The 23,539-nt window shown below is 57.5% G+C and overlaps 1 protein-coding gene across 10 annotated transcripts; it reads left to right on the top strand.

Annotated features, from left to right (window-relative positions):
• The first annotated feature begins 244 nt into the window (after positions 1-244).
• On the top strand, positions 245-23,062 carry STARD3 (StAR related lipid transfer domain containing 3). 10 transcript variants are annotated; one of them, XM_036837145.1, is made up of 16 exons: positions 8,157-8,173; positions 9,750-9,858; positions 11,892-12,163; positions 15,070-15,147; positions 15,537-15,601; positions 15,738-15,791; positions 16,189-16,306; positions 16,510-16,608; positions 16,849-16,904; positions 17,271-17,363; positions 19,040-19,148; positions 19,315-19,410; positions 19,792-19,871; positions 19,961-20,065; positions 21,186-21,279; positions 21,804-23,062. In XM_036837145.1, the coding sequence occupies exons 2-16, from the start codon at positions 9,759-9,761 to the stop codon at positions 21,831-21,833; spliced, it is 1,449 nt and encodes a 482-aa protein (XP_036693040.1). In that variant the 5' UTR covers positions 8,157-8,173; positions 9,750-9,758; the 3' UTR covers positions 21,834-23,062. The 10 variants fall into 10 exon arrangements, with proteins under 10 accessions (XP_036693047.1, XP_036693046.1, XP_036693040.1 ...); XM_036837152.1 differs by lacking the exons at positions 8,157-8,173; positions 9,750-9,858 and adding an exon at positions 245-381 and having other exon boundaries at positions 15,537-15,614; positions 19,086-19,148; positions 21,729-22,465; XM_036837146.1 differs by lacking the exon at positions 16,510-16,608 and having other exon boundaries at positions 8,158-8,173; positions 21,729-23,062.
• Positions 23,063-23,539: the final 477 nt, after the last annotated feature.

The raw sequence follows: 23,539 nt of genomic DNA on the forward strand, positions 1-23,539 counted from the left end.
AGTAACTGGATTCCTCCAAAGGGCCTGTCCCCCAGCCCCACGGGCCTCCCCTCAGGAAGATCCCCTTTTTTCTCCACAGTGCCAGGCCTATGTGGCCCAATAAGGATGATGCCCCTGGGCTTCTTTCCAACTCCCCTACCGTTAGGAAGATCCTTTCAGGCCTAACTTTAGCTGCAGCCCCCACTTCCGCCCCTTGTGGGCGGGGCCCGAGGGCTTGGGGGCGGGGCTGCAGTCCTACGCACGTTCGCTCTCGGGGGCGGACTCAGTGGCGGAAGTGGCGCCGCCGGGAGATCCCCTTCCTCTCGGAGGCGCTCCTGGGGCCGCGGAGCCCGGCTGCGGCTGGGGCTAAGAAGAACTGGGGCCGTGGCTGACATGCAGCAGGTGGGTCTGCGAGAGGTCAGTGGGACCGGGTGGTGGTACGAGGGCTACGTCTTGCCAGCAGATCCCGCCTCTCTAGCCGGTGTCCGTTCATGGTTCCGTCCGACCCTTCCCACACCCCCTGCGCCCCAGGTTCCGCCCCCTTCCTCTGCTTGGCCTTGCTCCACCCCGCGCCGGGTTCGAGGGTCTCGGGCGCTGACCGTCCGCGGCCCCGCCCACTCGAGAGAGCCCGGGAAGGGCGTCCCGGATCGCCCTCCAAAGCCTACCTCTTCTTTGTGAGCGGAGAAGCGAGGGGGCGGTATCTGGGTATTAAAGGGCAGGAGTTGGATATAGGGCGGAGTCAGGGCCTGAGAATGAGAAGGAAAATATCTACAAGTTACTGTAGGTCTGCGTCTCACTGTCGTCCGGTCTCCCTCAACTTCCTTTGGAAATGGCAGTGAATGACTTCCTAATTGACATCAAAAGGGCCCTTTAATATCTTTCTTGAGTTCTTAGAGGTGCATACTAACTCGTAATTGAAGTAGTTGATACGTGCCTCTCTCCCCCTTTTTTGGCTTCCTCCGCGTCAGCATCCGCTTATTTTCTTCCTACTTCTCTGACTGTTGAAGTACCGTTTCACATTCTCCTCTCTTGCCCAGTCCCTTACTCTGTACACTGAATTTGGGTGGTCTCGTCAACTCTCATGGCTTCAGCTTTACACCACCTAAACACCCGAAACGCGCCCAGATCTACATCTTCAGCGGAGTGCCCCTCCCTGGAGCCGCAGACTTGGCCATCCAGCTACCAGGTGTACAGCTCCACTTCAGCTGCCACTCACTCCGTCTGAACTTGAACTGCTGCTCTTTTCCCCTGCAGATTCATTCTTTCTCTACCACCCCATCCCAGCCAGAAACCTGAGAATTATACTTCCTCTTCTTTCTCAATTCCCATATCTAAGAGGTGACCTGAACATGCTTCACACCTGGTCCTGTGCCTCTAACTCTTTTGTTACCACCCTTGTTGAGATGTTTCTCACCAGGATGACTGCAGTGACTTCCCAGCAACTTCCAATCATGGCTGCCTGCAACCCAGCCTCCAAACTGTAACTCTTGTGATCCTTTTATTTTTTTTAAAATTAATTAATTAATTAATTTATGGCTGCGTTAGGTCTTCGTTGCTGCACGCGGGCCTTCTCTAGTTGCGGCGAGTGGGGGCTACTCTTCGTTGTGGTACGAGGGCTTCTCATTGCGGTGGCTTCTCTTGTTGCGGAGCACCGGCTCTAGGCGCGTGGGCTCTAGAGCGCAGGCTCAGTAGTTGTGGCGCACCGGCTTAGCTCCTCCACAGCATGTGGGATCTTCCCGGACCAGGGATCAAACCCGTGTCCCCTGCATTGGCAGACGAATTCTTAACCACTGCGCCACCAGGGAAGTGCCTCTTAGGATCCTTTAGAAACGCATCTCATAATGTCACTTCCTTGCTTAAAACCCTTTGATGGTTTCCCATTCCCACTGCCTATGGGAAAGACTGAATCTTTAGCACAATTTACAGAGCTCTCAATGACCTGACCTCTTCCCTACCCTATGTGTACCCTAAGGTCCAATAATATGGCATTGCAGCATGCGCTTGTCCACACCTTTTGTGTCTCCATGCCTTTGCATGCACCAGCCCCATTGCCTGAAAGCCCCTCCTCCTCTTACCTGCTGGGCTACCTTCTGCTTGTCCTTCAGTGCTCTGCTCAGGCAGTATCACCTCTGGATCACCTTCCCCCCACCACCCCCAAGGCTAAATATTGCCCCATCTGAGTCCCTGCAGCACCCGTCCGTAATAGCATGATGATTGACAATACAGACTCCTGAATCAGACTTCCTGCGTTCCGATACTGTTTTGTGATCTTGATGAAGTCACTGCCTCGGTTTCCTCATTTGTCAAATGGAGACAGTAATGTGCCTACCTGACAGTTATCGTGAGTATTAAATGAAATAGTGTATGTTTAGGGCTTAAACAGAGAGCACATGAGTACTCAATAAATAAGTGTTAGCTATTACTGTTTACATGAGAATAATATAGGGCAGTGGGTATAACTTTTAATTTTATCAAGTGCTTGAGGACAGTTGACGTGGCTTACTTCTCATTCTGTCCCAGAGCCCCAGAGCCTGAGTCTTTGTCAATGAATATGACTCTTTGTCATTTCTCAATGACTCTTTGTCATTTCTGCTCAAGAAATGAATCTGGAAATGGATAAATGTTACATGGCAAGCATTAATTCTAGAGGAATGTGCACAGAGCTCTGGGAACCCAAGCAAGAAAAAGGCCAAGGATGGCTTTCCAGAGGAACTGACAATTAGTTAGGGGCCTTAGAGCGAGAGAATGAGTTTACCAGAGGGAGGTAGAGACCAAGGTGGGCTCAGAGAATGGAGAGCTGGCTCCTCTGAATAGAGAGCTCTTGCAGGGGAGGGGGCTGAAGTGGGCAGGAGGGCAGAGGCAGTCTCTGCTGCCAAGGCTGGGGATTCCTTTCCTCACCTGGCCATGAAGAAGTGTCCCCATGAAGAAGTGTCCCCTGCAGGGACCATGCCCTGGGGAGGTCTGGAGGCCTGGTACCCGTGTTTGGGGACAGGTCCCTGGGGTAGGGTCAGCATGCATGCCTGTGGGCTGGGCCTGTGCTTTAAACCTGAATCTGGGCTTTTGTTAGTGCCTGGAATGCCCATCTTCCTTGCCTCCAGCTGGTAGATGTGGAGGCCTGAGTCAAATGGCTTCTCCTCCCTGTGGCTTTCCTGACCTCACCCACTCTAGCCTGGGTCAGATGCTCCCTTCTCTGGGAGCCCACGGTCCTTTGTTCGTTCCTCCCTGAAAGTGCTGATCACAGCATGGCACTGTACATTTATCTGTCAGCCTCCCTCACCAGACCCGGAGCCCCTGAATATCCCCAGGGACCAGCACAGTGTCTGGCACGCCGTACGCTCTCAGTTCTCGTGCTGCGGTAAACTGAGCTCTCCCACACCTAGACTTGTTTGGAGGAGGGGGTCATGGGTGAGACCAAAAGTCCTGTACGTTTGACAGCTCACACTTATTGCATTGAACGGTAGAGATGGTTGGCCCCATTTTACAGACAAGGAAGCTGAGACTTGGGAGGTGTCTCAGCAGGAACTTAAGGAACCATCTTCTGACTCCAGGTCCACAGCTGTCTCCCAGAAACTGCCTCAGGCTCCCAGCCCTCAAAGGGGCAGCTGCCACATCAGTGGGATAAGGGACAAGGAAGGCATCCCATCTGGCCCGTTGTGTGTCCCTCTGAACTTTTCCTGCCTGGGAAGAGGCTGATCCTGGCTTTTGTCTGGTCAGAGCTGGTTCTGGGAGGAGTCTATGCTGAATCACCCCCACCCCTGCAGAGCCCTTCCCTCAAGTAGGCTGACAGGACTGAGATCGCCCTGGAAGATCACTGGCTCTTTCCAGACTGACCTTGAGAACTTGACCTCATTAGCCTCCATTTTTATCCAACAGCACCAAGGGGTCGGGTGGGGCCTGACTCACCAGCCGTTGAGTAGGCCAGGGGTCAGAGAATCACAGAGCAGGGGGCATCTCCGACATTAACAGGGCCTGGCATGTAGAGGGAACTGGAGGGCTGAGTAGATCTCAGTTTGTTAGGATTTTCCAGTAAACTGTACCGTCAGAGCCTTCTGGGCTGGGGAGGCGTATGGAGTGTACAGTGATGAATATGGTTTCTTGGCTTGACTGTACCCTTTCTACTTCCCCAGCAGGAAGGGAGAAACAGAGCCTGGCTTGGGCTTTGATATCTTATTTGTCACTGCTGCCGTGTCCTCCTCTCCTTAAATTCCTACTTCTCCAGGGAACTTCCCAAGCCCTCTGGATGGGGCAGAGTAGGTGCCAGTAAGCCAACTGTGTCGAGGCTGATGGCATGGGCCACTGAGCCCTGAACTACAGGAGAGCCTAATGTGTACCATCCTGGGTGAGCAGCTCCCTGAGGTCAGGGCCCATCCTACCACCTAGCAGTACTGATGGACCCTCAGTTTGGGCAGAGTGCCATGCTACACATGCCCGGCCCAGGGCCCTGCCTCTGACACTGTGGCCCCTAATAGTAGTAATAGCTACTGTTATTTAAACACAGGCACATTGCAGGTGTTATTTCTAATCCTTTCAGTAGTTCTGTGAAGTGGGCACTCTACCATTCCCATTTTACAGGTGAGAGACTCAGTGATTTGGTCAAGGGCACAAAGCCTAATAAAGAATGGCCTTGGGCTTTCAACTCCAGGTCTGCTGACCAACCCCCAAACTCACACCCTTTCCCTTGTTCCAGGGTAGGCATTACAGATCCACAGGCCAGTGAACCTACTAGATACATACCATGTATGGCCAGACACCGTGACTGGGCCTCAAGGGCTTAAGGAGAGATGACTTTGAGGCTCAAGTCTAGCGTGTTGGGAGGGAATTGCTGAGGCAGAGTCCCGAGACCTGGGCTTGGGGAAGCCTGAGGCTGAGGGTGAGGTTTGCCCAGGAGGTGACTTGTGAACTGGTCTCTGAAGAGTTGGAGTTCCCCCCAGGGGGAGGAGGTCATTCCAGAATGGGGAAGCAGAGGGACTGAAGGCACAGAAGGGAGACCAGCTGGCCATGGTGTGTCCTGGGAGCAGCCAGTGATCTGGAGAGTATTGGGGGAGGGGTATCAACCCCCCAGCAAGAGAAGAGTGCTGGGGACCCTTGCTATCTGAGGGATTTAACTCCTCACCCAGTCTTCTCTCTGTGAGTTGGGGCTCAGGGAAGAGGAGGGAGCTGCCACCCTGCCTGAGGGTGCCCAGGAAACTAGTCCCCCTTGCCCGTTGGTAGAGGAGGTGCTGGGGCTCTGGGCAGCACGAAACACCAAGAGAGGGTGGAGTCCAGCTCCAGGAGAGGCTGGACAGGTGGGGCCGCTCCTCCAGGGCTGGGCGGGAACGTGCACCTGTGCATGTGATGCTGCAGGAGAGGGTGGAAATAGTCGTTCAGCACATTTCGTGAGTATTTACTGTGAGCCTGGTACCGTTCTGGGAACTGGGCTCGCAGCAGTGACAGAGCATGGGAGTCCCTGCTCCAGTGGAAGAAGGCAGGCAGCAAACAGCCCAGCAAACATATAATATGTCTGGGGGGATGTGTGCTGTGAAGAAGAATAAAGCAGGGTGAGGGGGTGGAGGGTGGAGCTAAATAGGGTGTTCAGGGAAGGCCTCTCCAAAGGGACCAGAGTGACCAGAATGGAGGGAGGGGACATTGCAGAGACCTAGGGGAGGAACAGACAGGACAGCAGGCACAAGGGTCCAGGGGTGGGAACATGCTTGATGTGTCCAGGGAACAGTGAGGAGCTGGTGTGGCTGGAGCAGCAGAGGGTTCCAGGGGAGGAGGCCGGGGGGAGAGGAGGCTTACAGGCCAGGGTGGGGACTTGGGCCTTTACTCTGGGGCAGCTGGAAGCTGTTGGAGGTTTGGGGCATTGGGAGGTGTGGTCTGACTTTTACTGGGATCCCTCTGACTGCTGCGTTGAGAATAGACTTGGGACGAGGACGAGGAGGCGGTCAGGAAGCGGTAGCAGGTGAGAGATGTGGCTCGGGCAGGGCGATGGTAGTGGTGAGCAGTGGCAGCTACTGGCTGGATTTTGAAGGATTTGTTGATCGTTCGGATGTGGAGCGGAGGGCACTGGGCTCTCCACAGGCCCTGCCTGGGTGGCTGTTAAGCTCTTTGGGGTCTTTTGACACCTCGCTCCCCAGCCAGCACAGGAGGCAGCCACATTTGGGTTCACCGGGTCCCAGCCCAGCACTGAGGGAAGCCCACGTGCCCATGGGGTCAGCTCTGCCCCATCCAGGCTGGGGGGCTGTGGGCAGGCCTCTCCGAGCTTCAGTCTCCTCATCTCCACAACTCCTGGTAGCGGGCGCAGTGAGTAAAGGAGAGGATGTCTGCAGGGGGCCAGCGTGGGCCACTGCCAGCCCAGATTTGTTTCTTGTGGATGGTGTGCAGGCCTGTTCGGTCTGCTGTCCTCCGTCCCCGAGCCAGCTTCCGCCCAGGCCGGCCAGCAGCAGGACACAGGCCAAGGCCAACCTCTTCTGCATGCAGAGCCTCTGCCTCCTGCCCCACTGTGGATTCTCCATTAACCTGGGCATTAACAGGGGCTTGATCCAGAGCAACCCCAGCCCTGGCCTGAAGCCGTCTTCCAGAGGCAGTCAGAGCTCGAGGCTGTGTTTCCGCCAAAGAAGAGGCAGGGGTGTCATGTTAGCTCACCCTTCCGCAGCGATCACTCTGCATCAGGGACTGTTTGGGGCCATTATGTGTAATAAATCACTTAATCCTTATAATACCTCCAATAAGTAGGTACTACTGTTACCCCCATTTTACAGGGAGAAAACTGAGGCACAGAGAGGTTCAGTGACTAGTAAGGTGGGAATCCAGGGTTTGAATCTTCTCCTGGCTTGACATCCAGTCCTTTCTTGGCTTCACCGATTCCTCCTGACTTGTGCTGAGTTAGGGACCCCTCAGGGAAGCCCCCGTGGCTAGTGCCAGCATTTCCTGAGCAGTGCAGCGTGGGGGATGTGTTTTGAGCCCGTGTCTCCTGTCCCCTCAGCCTGGGGAGAGGGTTTGGAGGAGCCGCACCGCTCCAAAGTGAGAATCATTTCTGGATATAGGTGAGACTTGTTCCGTCCCCTCGGGGTCACAGAGCACAGCTGGTGGAGGGAACACTAGCTGGAACTTGTGCGGCTTGGCCCAGCGCTCTGTGGGAAACTGGGCAGAGGAGAGGGTGAGAGGACCTCAGAGGGAGCCGTGGTGGCCTGGCAGCCGTGGTTACCGTCTATGGCGCGCTTACTCTGTGGTGCCAGCTGCTGTCCTACGCGCTCCCCACGCACCGCTGTCTCCTCAGATCCGCCAGGTGGCCCAGGCTCAATACAGGTATCCCCGGTCTCCAGGTGCAGCCTTGGAGGCTTGCTGAGTGAGGGACGGAGGAACATCGCTCACATTGCAGACTTGCCTTGGCCAGGAAACGCCGGCCGGGAGCTGCCGAGATATGGCTGGAGCTTCTGGCCTGGGGTGTGACTGAGGCCTGGGAAGGACCCTGTCTGTGCCCCTGCCACCTAAGAACCGTGGAAATTGGACCCTGGGGGAGGCGGCGGTGGGGGGAGCAGGCACCAGTGGGAAGGGGTAGTATCAGAGATCAGTCCCAGGCCCCCCGCTCCAGAGCCTGAGCCGGGAGCCAGGGCAGCCCCCACCTCCCGCCCCAGCCCCTCCCTGGGGAGACACATTTGCCTGGAGCTGCAGTAGCTGGGCCCTTAGTGCGCAAGATGAGGGAACCTGGGCTGAAGGCTTGGACAGCTTGCTCTGGGTCACCAGGCGGGTGAACTGTGGAGCTCAGATTTGAACTCAGGCCTTTGGGGGTGATTTTACTACTGTAGTGTGTAAGCCCCGCCCCCTCCCGCACCCCACTTAATCTCCCTCTCACCTGGACGGCCTTGCCAGCTGCTGGTTCCATTTCCACCCCTACCGACCAAGCACCTGCCATCCTTCTCCCGACACGTACATAAATGCCAGCCTGAGGCGGTGGCAATTATTGCTGCCTTTTTTATTGTGGTAAAGCATACACAGCGTAACATTTACCGTTTCAGCCATTTTCAAGTGGACAGTTCTATGGCATTAAGTATATTATCGTTCCCTTTATTTAATGCAGCTGAAGAAACCGAGTCTCAGAACGGTTCTCTTTGCCCCGGGTCGCACGGCTGGTGAGGGCAGACTGAGACTTGAGCCCTGGCCGCAGGGTCCGGTTCTCTTTGCACGGTACCAGCTGCCTGCTGCTGTCTGCCAGGTCGGGACCCACCCAAAGCTCCTGCTGCGCTCGGGCTAGTGTTTCCTGGGGCGAGTAAGAGAAGGCCTGGGAGGGGGTGTGAGGGCCCACCCCTCCCCTTTGCCCCCTGAGCTTTCCCTGGGCCCAGAGACCTGCCTTGCCCACTCCTCCCCACCCCTTTCCCTTCAGACCGAGGATGATAAATCCTCCAGTTTCCCCTCCCTCCCCGCCACTCTCCCCAAGCCTCAGCGGCTCAGCTTCTGCAAACACATCAAGTGTCAAGTCTGCAGCCAGCCCGGGCGGACTCCTTCACGCCACCTGGGCTGCTCCACTCCTGACGCCTCTGAAGGCGCTTGGGAAGGGCCGGTGACAGCAGGTGGTGGGCTTGGCAGGGGGCGCTGCTCCCAGGGGGCTGGGTGGCAGCCCTGCCGCCTCCAGCCTCCTGACACTCCTTCCTGCTCCCCCCACCCCGTCAGGAGGGCGGGGGCGGCGGGCGGAGGCCAGGGGTGGCCGTGGATGGAGTCTGAGGAAAGGCTGACCGGTGGGGCTCTCTGTGGCCGCGTCTTGTGGCGGGTCCCATACAGTCCTGCTTTCATCTGTTTTCCATATTGAGGTTCTTTTTTTTGGCTGCGCCCAGGGATTGAGCCCAGGCCCTCGGCAGTGAAAGCACAGAGTCCTAACCACTGGACCACCAGGGAATTCCCGTATATTGAGATTCTAAGTAAGGTTTTCTTGTTGCTGTTTCGTTTTAAGTTAAACCATGGACCTTTTTCCCACGTAGAGAAACGGAGGTTTGCTAAGAAGGACTTGCCCAAAGTTATTCAGGGTTAGTGGCTGCCCTCAAACTGGGGCTCAGGTCTTAACTCCTGACCAGTGCCCATTCTACTCTACCAGCTCTTGCTTATTTGGACCCGGAGTTTCTTTCCTGGGGGAGGGTAACGTAGAACCCTTCTCTCTCTGCCTCTTGGCCAGCCGCCCCCACCCCTGCTTCAGAGCTCCCGGGGTCGGCTCCCTCGCACCCCTGCGTCCGCAGCTCGCCCGGGCTCCCCCAGCACCTCTGCTCTCAGCCCCCGTCTGTCTCTCGCTTCCACAGGGATATCTGGGTGTGTCAGTGTCAGTGCTATTGCCACTCTGAGTGTGTCTCACACCCAAGCTGTTGCCATCCAAGTCCTGTCCCCAGAGAGGGAGGGGGAAAGCCAGACAGACCCGGGAGCAGACTGGGAGTGCGGAAGTCACAGCGCCCTGCCATGAGATAGGGAAGAGGGAGAGGGGGAAGGCAGGTAGAAAAGAGGAGAGAGAGAGAGAAACATGAGAGAGACTGATCTGATGGGGGTGGAGAGAGACTCACAGATGGGAGAGAGATGGAGAGGAAGACCCAGAGAGGGGGCGAAATAAAGATGGACGTGGGAGAGGGTACAGAGACACTTCTAAAGAAAGGTAGAGAGGTAGCTTGTGAGAGAGACAGAAAGGGGGAGGAGAGATGGAGACAGGTCTGGCAGGAGACAAGAGGGCTATTAGAGACAAGCACATGTCACCCGCCCTGGGGCTGCGGCCCTGTCTCGGTGAGGGATGCGCTGAGTGCGTAGTCTGGCACCAGGTCCAGCTGATGGACGTTGGGGGGGTCCCATTGCCTGCGGCCTGTCACATCCCCTCCTCTGACTGCCACCTTCCAGAGCTGGGCCCAGCCTTCCTTCAGTACCCTCCAGGTGAGCTTGTCACGGGGCTCCCAAGAGTGTGGTAGTGGGGGGATGGCCTTGGGCTGGTGCCTGTGCTGAGAACAGTCAGCTCTGGGTCCACTGGCACAGAGGCAGAGGGGTGGGTGAGCCGGCTTGCTCAGAGCCCCCTGCTGGCCACATATGGGGGGGGGGCTTGTTTTGGACTTAGTAGATGGAGTGGGGCGTGGAAGGTAGCAGACATAGCAAAGGTATGGAGGGGACGGCGAATCTGGAGGGGAGACTAGTTAGATCTTGCCTTCCCAGGATCAAGCACAAAGATCTAGGGCTCCCCTTCCACTGGCCCCCAAACCTGCCCCCTGGTGCTGGCGTGTGAGAATACTCAGGGAGACTCTTGATGGGGTACCAGAGACTCAGGCCCCACTACACTGCATCAGCTCTTCTCTGGCTCTAGACTAAACCTTTCCTTCCCCCGCGCAGGGGACAGGGTCTCTGAGGGCCCCCGCCAGCAAATTGGCAGAGCAGAGACCTTAGGCCTGGGGCCTGCATGGCAGGGAGGGAGTGCTCCAGGGCCCCTTTTGTCTCTAGGGTTCATGAGGATTTCAGCCTCATGATTGCACAGGCAGGTAAGGGATGGGTAAGTCCATTCACCCTCTCGGAGCCTTGGCTGTCTTATCTGAAGAATAGGAGGAACCATCCTGCCCTGTGTGGGCATGAAACACGCCCGTGGGCACAGCGTTCTGTGGGCACTGGAGCTCTGGGCGAACCTTGGGTAGCGGCTGGGTTTGCCCTGGTCCTCTCTACCATGTAGCGTGGAGCTGAGGGCCAGGAGACCCTCTGGGTCAGCCATTTATTCAACAGTCAATTATTCAGCACCTGTTAAGTGCCAGTATTGTGCTAGGTCCTAGGAGACAACAGGGACCAAGTCAGATAAAGGCCTGCACCGTGGAGTTTGCAGAACAATCAGTAAGATGGTTTCAGATGGTGAGAGTTCACTGAAGAAGGTAAAGCCCCGTAAGTTAACTGGGACTGGGGACAGGAGGGCGGGAGGCTCTGAGGAGAGGGCTTTGGTGCTGCCCGTTGAAAGGACTGGGGAGAACATTCCACCCAGCCCGGAGAGCTGGGTCTAAGGCCCCCGAGGCAGGACCGGGCTGCCACGTGTAGGGACCTAGAAGGCCCCGGGTGGCCGTCGTAGTGAGACGGGGCCCGTGCCTTGTGAGAGGAGTGGTAAGAGGAGCCAGGCAAAGCCACGTCCTGTGAGGGCATCACGAGGAGGGTGCTGTTATCCTCAGACCAGTGGGGCGCCCTTGAAGGGTTGTAAGCGGGAAATGGCAGGATCTGATTCATGTTCTGAAAAGCTTTCTCTGGCTGTCGTGTGGAGAAGTGGTTGCTGCCGGGGGAGAGGAAGGCTGGAGACGCGTCCATTAGGAGCAAGTTGGCGCGCTGGGAGAGAGCCGTGCTGGGTGGGCCCGAGGTGGCAGTGGTGGGGACGTAGCTGGAGATGAAGATGTCATCCCGCCATCCCGCCCCCAGCACAGAGCACTCTGCTCTAGGAAGTCCCTCCCAGTCGCCATGGATTAGCGGGTGGGAGGGTAGGGCTGGCTGCTGGGAGGGAATGTGGCTTTGTGCTTGGAAAACAAAGAACAGAGCTTGGGACTGACTTCTCCTGGGGGTGGGGGCAGGCCCAGAGGCTGTTGACAGGCCCAGAGGCTGAACCACAGGGCAGCGCTTGGCAGGAGCAGGCTGTACCCCCAGACATCGGGGAGGATCCCAGAGGCCTCCAGGGGTGACCGTGGGGCTGCAGGACTTTACCGGGGATGGCGGGTGTAGAAGCAGGACAGGAGCAGAGAGGGATGCCCAGACGCCTCCAGCCTGAAAGTCAGGCCACAGTGGGAGATTAGGCAGAGAGGGCCCTGGGCCACCCGGTTAGGCTGGGGCTGAGGGGCAGATGTGTTTGGGAGCAAACAGGGTCCCCGGGGGCTGCGTGGGAAGGGACGAGGGAGGTGACCGGGACCTCCAGGACCCTGACACGCAGGACCTGAGCCAGCCGCCCCGTCTTCCCGCAGCCGTGCCGCTGAGGCCCGGCCCTCTCTGCCTGGAGGTGGGGGCCGCCAGGATGAGCAAGCTGTCCAGGGAGCCGGTCTGTGACCTGGAGCGCAGCCTGCCAGCCGTGGCCTCCCTCGGCTCGTCGCTGTCCCACAGCCAGAGCCTCTCCTCGCGTTTCCTCCCGCCGCCTCGCGAGAAGCGCCGGGCCATCTCCGACGTCCGCCGCACCTTCTGCCTCTTTGTCACCTTCGACCTGCTTTTCATCTCCCTGCTCTGGATCATTGAGCTGAACGTGAGTGGGGCCAAGGCTGGAGGCACACGCCGCACTGTGGGGGTTGCCTGGGCCTCAGTTACTCCATCTGCCGAATGGGAGGGTTGCCTCTGGCCGGGGTTGGTGGGGGGGCTGTTGATTTCCAGGTAAAAGGAAGAGTGAGATGATAAGAATAGCTGTTCTCATCTTCCAGAGAAAGAAACTCAGAGAGGCTGAGTCGTTTATCTGAAGTCTCTCAGCAAGTATGTGAAGGCGGCAGGGTTTGAACCCAGACTCTCTGGCTCCAGAGCTCACACTCTTGACCTCTGCGCCATACTGCCTCCCAGTGGACACTCTTGAGAAAGGAGGAGGGAGCCCAGAGGACTCTGGTTGAGCTATTGAAACCTTTGTCTTCTTTCTGCTCTACATTACTCTCTGACTCAATTCATTCATTCAACAAACATTTTTGAGCCCCTGCTGTGTCCCAGATACTGTGCTAAAAGCAGAGGGTACAGTGGGGAGCAACCAGTAAAAACTCCCCGTTCCCAGTGGCGCCCAGCTCTCCTTCCCCACTTGGGGCATTCTTCCAGTGCCCCCCAGTTTGGCCTCTTGGGTTTGGTGAGATGCCACCTAGCAGTCTGGAGGCGGAGCTGCCTGTTGGGGCAGAGTCTGCCCCCTTCTCCCCCTGTGCAGTGCTTGGCCAGCTGGTGGTGGGGCCTAATCCCCGGGTGCTAACAGGGCAGAGACCTGACACAGAGACAGGAGCCGTGGAACAGGGCATCCCAGGCTTGGTCCCGTGCCAGCTTCTCCTCTGTAGTAACTGTGTGACCTCAGCAAGGGACTCAGCCTCTTTGAGACCCCCTGTTCTCCTTGTACAAAGTGGGTCAGAGTTCTGGATGGCAGGTGCCCTTCCTCCAGATCGCCAGCTCAGGTGTCAGGAGAATGACTGGTGCTAGAAATGAATTTGGAGAAGGGGCTGGTTTAGGGGTGAAGAGGGTAAGTTTGATTCCAGGCATGTTGAGCTGGAAAGCAAGGCAGGGCTCTGAGGGTGGCTGTCCTTTGTGCACAGGGATGAGCTGGCACCTTCAGCGAGAAGGAGCCACAGCCACGGGGCCTTCGGGACCATCTTAGCGATGAGAGAGCTGAGGCCCAGCAAGGTTCAGGGCCGCTCGAAGAGCTTCCGAGGTCTTAGACATTCTTGCTTTTGAAGGTCCCGTGCAGCATCAAAGCAGGCACTAACATTCACCCACATCCTTCATTCAGTATATGTATTTTCTTGCTAGAAAAGAGCTGAAAAAAATTTTTGATAATTTTACTTTTGAAACTCTCTGGCTGTATTGGCTGTAATAGCTTAGTAGTCATCATGCAGACTTGGGAATTCTTGCAAAGTGCGAAAATCTAACCAAATTGTTTTCAAATGTGATGAAAAGTTTCAGAGTGCTGGATTTAATAGTTCATAGAATCAACATAATGTTTCACTCGGTAGACGCTTAATTGAAATTTTATTAATTTTCAGTTCTGTCATCTTATTTTCATATTTTGGAGCATATATATTTTTAATTATCTAACAGACTGTGTGTTGCCCACTGGATGCAATGACCCTGGCCGGGTTATAAGACCTGTGCCAAGGTCTCGTAGCCCCTGGCAAAGCAGGGCCTGGAACTCCACTGTCCTGAGTCCTCACGCAGTGGGCAGGCGGGTACCCAGGCAGAGGGAGAGTTCTCTGTAAAGAGAAAAATGGTGGAAGACAGAGCTTGAGGGACAGGGGCTGTTAGGGGTGGGAGGGGCCGTGGAGCCCAAGAGGGAGCAGTCAGGAGTAAGAGGCGCACCGAGCTGGGGCAGAGTGGGGTGTCAGGCCAGGGGCAGCAAGGTGTCAGACTCCACAGGGCTCAGAGCGGTCTTGAGGTTGAGGCATTCAGTGGGGATGTGCCAGGGGCTCGAAGTTTAGTGAGGGGCTGTCCAGATTGCTGGCTCCTGCCCCGAGCATCAGAATCACCTGGGAGTTTTATAACCATTCTAGGTGCTCAGCTCAGGCTGAGATTCAGACCCAGTGTCTGAACATCTGTATCTTTAACCAGCCCCCCAACCCCCACTGCCCCAATTCATATCATCTGCCGGAGATCAGAAGCCCCGGTCTAGGTGTGAAGGGTCTTCCCCTTCAGGGCTCCCAGGCCCCATTCCTGAGAGTCCCCTTGTGCCCCTCTTCTCCGGGGGCTGGCGCCCCACCTGTAGAGGCGTAAGCCTGCCACCCCATTCCTCCTGAAGCATCAGGCTGCTCTAGCTCTCAGTGTCCATCCGGACCCCTCACTCCCCAGCCAGGGTCTCAGGGGTCCCATTGAAAATGTGTGGGTGGCAGGGGCAGGGGCAAGGACCAGTCTGCTCACTCTGAATGCCATCCTCTCTAGCAGCATGATGGATTTTGCCCATTAAGCACAAACCTAATCAATTGATTTGCCACCTGGGGCTCTGTCTGACACCACTGTCCACCCCTGGCCCCCATCACCCCAGATGGATGCTTGGCTGGGAAGATAGAGCACCGCAGTGGTGGGAGGGAGATGAAATTATGTGAGAGGCATGCTCCCAGCACCCTGTGTGCCAGCCCTACTTACCTGCATAGGGCTCATCGCCTCTCCTGCACAGCCCCAAGGCCCTCCAGGCCTGCCTCTTCCTGGGCAGTGTGCCCGCGAGTGTCTGAGGCACAGCTTAGCCCCGCCTGTCTGGGCTGCCTGGATCCTTAGAGAAACAGTGATAGTGCTGGGGTCTCAGGTCCCTGGCTGAGCTCCCCTGGTGCCTCAGGGGCTTCTTGGGTGGTAGCTGAGCATTTACAGCCTCTCTTCCCTCCCGGTTCTACCTTCTCCCCCTCCCGCCCCCTCCCCCTCTGGGAGAACAAGGGGCAGCCCTGGGGACTTGGCTCTGCTTGCAGGGCTATCCACATCTCTCTCTTCCAGACCAACACAGGCATCCAGAGGAACCTGGAGCAGGAGATCATCCACTACAGCTTTAAAACTTCCTTCTTTGACATCTTTGTGAGTGGCCTTGGAGATCCTGGGGACAGAGAGGGCATAAGAGCGTGTCTCTTTCGCTGGATTCTCTTCTTCTCGCAACACACATCCTAATCTGGTCAGGGAGACTTGCTCCTATCTTCAGGGAACCCTCAGTGTTCAAACGGGTTCCTAAATGAGGCCCCACCTTCAGAGAGCCCCAAGTGGGAGGGGAAGACAAGAGACCCCTGTCCAAGAAGGTCACATCCAGATCATCCCCAAAGAAACGCTGACTTGGCCTCGGCCATTCTCTCCTGGGGTGTGTACACCATGTGGAGGGAGCCTCAGGGAGCAGGACTGGAGGCGGAGGCCCGCCTTCAGCAGGGGTAGGGCCGTTGGCTTGCCCGTGATGGTTCCCCGGCCCCCCACACCAGGTCCTGGCCTTCTTCCGCTTCTCCGGACTGCTCCTGGGCTATGCTGTGCTGCGGCTCCGGCACTGGTGGGTGATTGCGGTAAGATGCCACTTTCCTGGCAGCTCTCGGGCCCTGGTGGGGCTGGTGCAAGAGATGGGATGGAGGAGGACTCACTTCCCAACCTCTGTGTTCGCTCTCTTCCTCCTTCCCTCCCCTGGGCAGGTCACCACGCTGGTGTCCAGTGCATTCCTCATTGTCAAGGTCATCCTCTCTGAGGTCAGTGGCTCAGGGTCTGGCTGGTCTGGTGGGCATCTGGCCTGAGGGATGGGCTTCTCCCAAGAAGGGACCACTCCTCTGATTTTGGGTGTCTGACCCTGTTGTCAGGGTTGGGGTGAGGGGGAATCCTGTCCTTTGAGGTTTCTAAGGGATCATCTTCACTGGCTTTCCCCACTTGCCCTGCTGCAACCCCAAGGATGAAAGTTCCTCCTCCAGCCTAACCTTAGTTTATCCTGCTGCAGAACTCATTAATCCATCCATCTCAAAGGCATGTGCCACAGAGGGTCCCCACAGCTGGTACCAGGAGTGGGGTGTAGGCCAGAGTTGGTAGCCCCAGGGTGGGGCTCTGGGTTTGAGGCGACTCCCTGCCATGGAGCTCAGCCCCCTCCCTCCACAGCTGCTCAGCAAAGGGGCCTTCGGCTACTTGCTCCCTATCGTCTCCTTCGTCCTCGCCTGGTTGGAGACCTGGTTCCTTGACTTCAAAGTCCTACCCCAGGAGGCTGAGGAGGAGCGATGTGAGTGCTGGGGGGTGAGGGGGTGCAGTGAGGGTCACCCCCACCCGGGAGAGGAGAGTTTCGGGCATGAGAGCCGGTTCTGAGCTCTCTTGTCAGCTCTGCCTCTAGGAGCCTTAGGGTGAGCCTGGGCCGGGGGACCCCAGGCTGCTGGGGCATGATTGTCCTTGGTCTGGGGCGATGGCTGCCCACGTCTGCTCCCCCAGGGTATCTTGCTGCCCAGGCTGCTGTCGCCCGAGGACCCTTGCTCTTCTCCGGCGCCCTGTCCGAGGGCCAGTTCTATTCACCCCCAGAATCCTTTGCAGGTGCGGGCTGGTGGGTGGGGGAACTGCCTTCGGGGAGGGGCATTGGCTGGGTCTGCTCTTTCTGTTCGTGTCAGCTCCCCGGGGAAAGCGAACAGCCCTCTGCCACACCCGCTTTCATACTGCCACACCCGCTTTCATACTGCCACACCCGCTTTCATACTGCCACACCGTTGCACTTGTACCCCGACCTCCCCCCGCTCTCTCCACCTCTTCCCATTGTCCTCTGCTTGTTTTCTGCAGGGTCTGACAATGAATCAGATGAAGAAGTTGTTGGGAAGAAAGGCTTCTCTGCCCAGGTATCTGGCTGCCTACCCCGCCCCGGGTGGGCACCCTGGAGGAGGGGCCCGTGCTGCGCTCAGCCGGGTGGGCAGGGGCTTCGCAGTGGAGGGTAGACCTTAGGCAGCCTGAATGCCAGTCCGTGTCCATCCGGGTGTCTGCCCCACTGTCGGTCAGGCCCACTGGTCTGCTTCCTGCCTGGGGCCCGGGGGTAGCAGCCGCAGCCACGGCACCTGGTCCCAGGAAGCCCGCAGGGCCCGGGAGACCAGCCCAGACCCGGCGTCTGGACATCTGGCTGAGTCAGGCTTCCCACCCAGCCCGGTGCAGAAAGAGCAGGTGGGGTACAGACCCCAGGCTGACCCCTCCTGCCTCCCATCCCTGGCCAGGAACGGGAGTACATCCTCCAGGGGAAGGAGGCTATGGCGGTGGTGGACCAGATCTTGGCCCAGGAGGAGAACTGGAAGTTTGAGAAGAATAATGTAAGAAACCTGTCTCCCACCTGATCCTGAAAGTTTTCCTGTGGGGAGTTTTCCCTCCCTTTTCTGAGGCCTGAGAAATAAGCCCAAAGATTGCATGGGTTGGAACCATATTCCTGCCCCAGGAGAGGGGGCTGAGCCCTGGGGTCAGCCACTTGGTTGGGCTGCATTGGACATTTCCACCGCCCCTCCCCCTGCTTCCCCGCACCCCACCCCACCCCCACCCCCTGCTGCTCTGCTCCCTCGGCTCCAGCTTTGAAGGGGAAGCCAGGCTTTGGCCCTGTGTCTGGTGTTTTGTTTCATGGTCAAAACAGTATTATCTAAAAAGATGGCAGAGAACTTGGAAAACAGAGGGAAAACATCCTCATCCCTTTCTCTGGCCAGTTCCTCTGGCAGCCCTTGTTGGCCTGGAGACACGGTCCTTCGTGGCTGCAGCCACAGCTGTGCTCCTGCCTTTAAACTTGATATCAAAAGCCTTTCTCTCCTCATTGCAGAACATTTGTTGGAACCACTGTTTTGGTTTTTTTTATTGAAGTGTAGTTGATTTACAATGTTGTGTTAATTTCTGCTGTACAACAAGGTGACTCAGTTATACACATATGCACATTTTTTTTTTTATATTCTTTTCCATTATGGTTTATCTCAGGATATTGACTATAGCTCCCTGTGCTATACAGTAGGACCTTGGTGTTTATCCATTCTAAATGTAATAGTTTGCATCTACCAACCCCAAACTCCCCGTCCATCCCTCTCCCTCCCCCTACCCCCCTTGGCAACCATAAGTCTGTTCTCTATGTCTGTGAGTCTGTTTCTGTTTCGTAGATAGGTTCATCCGTGCCATATTTTAGATTCCACACACAAGTGATATCATATGGTAGTTGTCTTTCTCTTTCTGACTTACTTCACTTATATGATAATCTCTAGTTGCATCCATGTCGCTGCAAATGGCATTATTTCGTTCTTTTTTATGGCCGAGTAGTATTCCATTGTATATATGTACCACATCTTCTTTATCCATTCATCTGTTGATGGGCATTTAGGTTGTTTCCATGTCTTGGCTATTGTGAACAGTGCTGCTATGAACATAGGGGTGCATGTATCTTTTTGAATTATAGTTTTGTGCAGGTATATTCCCAGGAGTGGGATTGCTGGATCATATGGTAATTCTAATTTTAGTTTTCTGACGAATCTCCATACTGTTTTCCATAGTGGCTGCACCAACTTACATTCCCACCAACAGTGAAGGAGGCAAGGAGGCAGAAACACTTTTTTATTTTTTGGCTGCGTTGGGTCTTTGTAGATAGCTTTGCGCAGCCTCTCTAGTTGCGGCGAGCGGGGGCTACTCTTCATCGCAGTGCATGGGCTTCTCATTGCGGTGGCTTCTGTTGTTGTGGAGCATGGGCCCTAGGCGTGTGGGCGTGTGGGCTTCAGTAGTTGTGACATGTGGGCTCAGTTGTGGCTCGCAGGCTTAGTGGCTCTGCAGCATGTGGGATCTTCCCGGACTAGGGATCAAACCCGTGTCCCCTGCATTGGCAGGCGGATTCTTAACCACTGCGCCACCAGGGAGGTCCCAGAACCACTGTTTTTTAATGGCTGCTCAGATATCCCGAAACTCCTGGAGTTTTCTACCCTGAGCTGTTAAAAACCTGCCCTGCCTGTCACCCATTCCTGCCCCCCAGGCTCCCCTCTGCCCACCTCCCTGCCACCCTTCTGTCCCTGCCACAGGAATATGGGGACACTGTGTACACCATCGAGGTTCCCTTTCATGGCAAGACCTTCATCCTGAAGGTGAGTGAGGGAAGAGGTGTTCTGGAGCCTCCTGCTCTGCCTGGGACTCCAGGAAAGAGCCCGGGGGTAGGGGGACCCTCTGGCAGGTTTCTCCCAACCAGGAGGGAAGGGCTGGTGTGCCCGAGTACATCTGGCACCACCCAGCCCTCTGCCCGCCCTGCTCCAGACCTTCCTGCCCTGCCCCGCGGAGCTGGTGTACCAGGAGGTGATCCTGCAGCCCGAGAGGATGGTGCTGTGGAACAAGACGGTGACAGCCTGCCAGGTGAGCCGAGCCAGGGGGCCAGGCCTGGCCACCCCTCAGGGCAGAGGCAGAGCAACATGGCAGATGAGGGCGCAGTTGTACCCCAGCATGACCAGTGACCCCCAGGGGACCCAGTTCACGTCATTGGACTGCTCTGTGCCTCAGCTTCCCCATCTGTAAAATGGGGATGGTGGTACTAGTGCCTCCTGGAAAGGGTGGGGAAGATGGAAAGAGGAAATGCTCAGAGCGCCTGGCCCAGCCAGTGCCCATGAATGGGAATGGCTCTTAATTAAGGGACCTGAGCGGAGAGCAGGCTGGCCTGGGGCTTTCCTGAGATGCTGGGACCCTTCCCTGGGGTTTTCCTGGGGTGGCTACACCTCACGTCTGCCCTGACGCCCACAGATCCTGCAGCGAGTAGAAGACAACACCCTCATCTCCTACGATGTGTCTTCGGGGGCCGCGGGTGGTGTGGTCTCCCCCAGGTGAGTGCCCCCCGAGCTCCCTCCTCTCAGCCAGGCCGCCTGTCCTTGGACCTTCTCGGCACCCCCTGACCTAACCCTACCCCCTCCAGGGACTTCGTGAACGTCCGACGCATCGAGCGGCGCAGAGACCGATACCTGTCATCGGGCATTGCCACCACCCACTGCGCCAAGCCCCCGACACACAAATATGTCAGGTGAGCTGAGCCTTGCCTGGGGTCATCCGCGCCGGCCCCTCCCCTGGTAGCTGTGGGGACAGGGCAGGGTCGGTGTGTACAGCTGGGCACTTTCTCCTGCCAAGGCTGCTTTCCTGCCCCCAGTCCCGCTGCCCCTAATCCTGCTTATCTGCTGGAGGCTGGACCCACCACCAGGCTGGAGGGCAGCTCCAGGATAGACCGTGAATGGGGATAAATAGGGACCAGCCCGGGAAGGGGGCTGGGAGCCATGAGGTTGCACTGGTCTGGGGGACCTGAGCAGGAGGCTCTGTGTTCTGAAGCATCAACTTCCTGCCTGAGGAGACTCGGGTCCCTTTCATCCCCTTCTGCCTGTCCCACGGCCTTGCCTTTCTCCCGCAGTGCTTGGAAGTACCTCCAGAGGAAGAGGCCTTAGTCTTCCTGCTGCCTGTTCCACGGCCTCCTCCAGTTCCCCTGCTGTCTAATCCTAGCCCTACAAGTGACCTCCTCCCAGATACCCCACTCTTCCCCTTCTGTCCTGGGGTTCCTCAGAGAGCACTGTTCTTTGAGTGTCAGCTTGGGGCTCTGGTCTCGCCACCACCGCAGACTTGCTGGGTGATGGGCAAGCTCATTTCCCCTCTGGGTGCCAGCTTCCTTATATGGAGTCAGGGGAGCTGTAGGCGAATTAAATGGAGATGGGGTGTGCACCATACAGCTCAGGCCCGACGCCTCCTGAGAAGGCGCCCCCTCCTGGAGCCCAGTGGCACTGCGCTGCTCCCAGAGCTGGGCCCTGGTGAGAAGTGCCCGCCCAGCCCACCCCCTCACGACTAGAGCGGACCTAGAATCCCTGGACCGACTAGATGAGGGCTGGGAAGGTGGTGAGCTGGGGCTTCCCTGCCGCTGGGGGTGTGCAAACATCGGCAGGCGGTTGTAGGAGGATTCGAGCGTCACATGGCAGGTGGGGGTGGAGGGCTGTACGCTGTGGCCTCTGGGACACCCGTCCTGGTCCCTGCTCAGGCAGCGAGGGGGTTGCTGGACCAGCAGCTCCCACCCCAGTCCAGGGTGGGCCAAGAATGGGGCGGCGGGGGGGGAGTCAGGGGTTCTGCCTGGCTCCAAGGTCCCCCACTGGTGCCTCTCTCCTCAGGGGAGAGAATGGTCCTGGGGGCTTCATCGTGCTCAAGTCAGCCAGTAACCCTGGAGTCTGCACCTTCATCTGGATCCTTAATGCAGATCTCAAGGTGGGCATGCCGGGGCTGCGGGGCTGCGGGGCAGGCTCTGTGGAGTGGAGGGGACTCTGCTGTGTGACCTTGGGCGCTCCCTGCGCTACTCAGAGCCTCCCCGACTCTCCGCCTCCTTTCTTACTCTAAAACTGGGGGCAAGGTCCAGATGGTCTTCTCACCCTGAGTTGCCGGAGGGCCTGTGCCTCCCCTTTTTACCTCTGACTCCCGAGGCCCCCAGGAAGGGTGGCTGGCTGCCAGCCCAGCCCCTCCCGGGTCTGTCTGTGTGACTCACGCCAAGCCCCGGGCACGGCATGTTCTTCCTGCCAGGGGGGAGGGGGGAGGGCGGCCTAGGCTGCATTCCAGAGCTGCACCTGTGTTCTGGCCCAGAGCAGCCCCTGCTGGTGCCAGTTGTTGACGGGGAGCCCCTGCCCAGGGCAAGCCTTCCTGGAACTTCTCGCCTCCCCCAGGGCCGCCTGCCCCGGTACCTCATCCACCAGAGCCTCGCAGCCACCATGTTTGAATTTGCCTTTCATCTGCGGCAGCGCATCGGAGAGCTGGGTGCACGGGCATGAGCATGCCCCCTCACCACCCTGCGGGCCGGGGTCCTGTCGCCATGGCCTCCAGAGCCAGAGGACGGGCCGTTTGGGCTTCCCGCTGCCCACAGAGGACCTGGCCTCAAACAGTGGGGAGGAAGGAGCTTCCTCCCACAGCAGGCCCTCAGCCCCAAGCTGCCACCCTCCACGTGCTTCACTGTGCCTGGGAGCCCTGGCCGTGGGCAGGTCGAGAGCTCAAGCATCTGACTCTGCTGCTGAGGCCAGTGGGGTCCGTCCTGCCGACGTTTACATGGTGTCCCTGCCTCCCGGAAGAGGAGATCCGCTGTCCCCACCTGGCCAGGCCGGGGTCTGGAATGGGAACCTCGGACTTGGTGGGGGAGGACCCTGGGCAGGACAGAAGTCAGGGCAGCCTTGTCACCAGTGTGAAGGCGCAGGAGCCCCTTCATCCACCTGCTCTCTCATCATGGTGTTTTAGGACTATTTAAAGGGTCTGGGACCTTTGTCCACTTGCACTTGGGATGTAGGTGGCAGGTGGGAGTGGTGGGTGCTGGCAGGGAGCCTGCCTCTCCCAGGTTCTCTCCAGGTTGCCTCCCCCCGCCCAGGGCCTCCTTGGGGACCTTTGTAATTTGAGCCAATTAAAAACATGAACTCAAAAAAAAAAAAAAAAAAAAAAAAGCAGTCCTTCCAGCCTGGCCTCTTGAGGGAAGAGAAGGGCAGCACCGTGGAGGCGGGGAAGGAACCACTGCTGCAGCCACCAACCGCATCACACAGCCTCTCAGAGCCTCTCAGAGCCAGGATGGAGCCAGTGGAGACCCAGTTCCTGGAACCCCCCCCCCCAACTTTCTTGAATGGTTCAGCTGGGCAGATGACTGGTCAGAGAAAAATTCCCCGCCTCCCTGTCGGGTCTCCTGTGAGGGAAGGTCAGGTTAAGGTCTCCAGCCCAGGATTGGGAGGAGGGAGGTAGGGAGAGACCTGGCAGTACCCACAGCAGGCCTTGGTTGCCCCTGGGGTCCCAAGGCTGGGGTCTGGGGGGAGCCTGGACGTGGAGACTGGCCTTCCAGGTCACTGATGCACCTCCGGGATCCCGGCCTCTGGGCTCCACTTAACCTCCCGTCTCTGCCCCATCACACTGGGGCCACTGGAAAACCTGCCCTCCTCCCTCCCTGCCTTCAGGCTTCCCGAGGAGCTGACTTGCTTAGAGCCAGGGGTGGGGGCGGGGTCTCCTCTTGGTCCTGGCTAGGTGTGCGACCCTGGGCAAATCTACCTCTCTGAGCCTCCATTTCCTACTTTATAAAAGCTTTTGTAAGGTTAACAGATACCAAGAATCAGGTGTAGTGCTCAGTAATCAAGAGGATGCAGTTCTGCCCCAGGTGGGTGCCCAGGGCCTTACCGCTAGGTTCTCATCTCAGCTCCTGTCCCTGCCTCTCTTGGTGCCCTTTGCTTTGTCCGCTCAGTGACGCCCTCATTCCTCCTCCCCCATGCCCTCCACCCTGTGTGCCAGCTTCCAGCAGCACGTGCCGCTGCTCTCGGTGCTGGACTGTCCTGGCAGCCCTCCTACTGGCCTGCTCCCTGGGGATGAGAGCCAGGTCCTGCCCAGTGGCACCCTGGAGCTGGCAGGACCCAGAACTCTTCTGGTAAGGCCATTGTGAACAGAAAGGGGGCAAAATGAGGCCCAGAGAGGGCTAGAAGCTGACCCATAGTCACATAGCCTATTTATGGCTGCT

The sequence above is a fragment of the Balaenoptera musculus genome, chromosome 20 (assembly GCF_009873245.2).
Source record: "Balaenoptera musculus isolate JJ_BM4_2016_0621 chromosome 20, mBalMus1.pri.v3, whole genome shotgun sequence".
Classification (NCBI taxonomy): Eukaryota; Metazoa; Chordata; class Mammalia; order Artiodactyla; family Balaenopteridae; genus Balaenoptera; species Balaenoptera musculus.

Bases quoted from the DNA above. Each gene is read 5' to 3' on its own strand.
- STARD3 (XM_036837143.1), top strand. From the start codon at position 9,759: ATGGACGTTGGGGGGGTCCCATTGCCTGCGGCCTGTCACATCCCCTCC. The intron at 12,164-15,069 runs GTGAGTGGGGCC...TCTCTCTTCCAG, and splicing joins TCTGGATCATTGAGCTGAAC to ACCAACACAGGCATCCAGAG. The intron at 17,364-19,039 runs GTAAGAAACCTG...CCTGCCCCCCAG, and splicing joins GGAAGTTTGAGAAGAATAAT to GCTCCCCTCTGCCCACCTCC.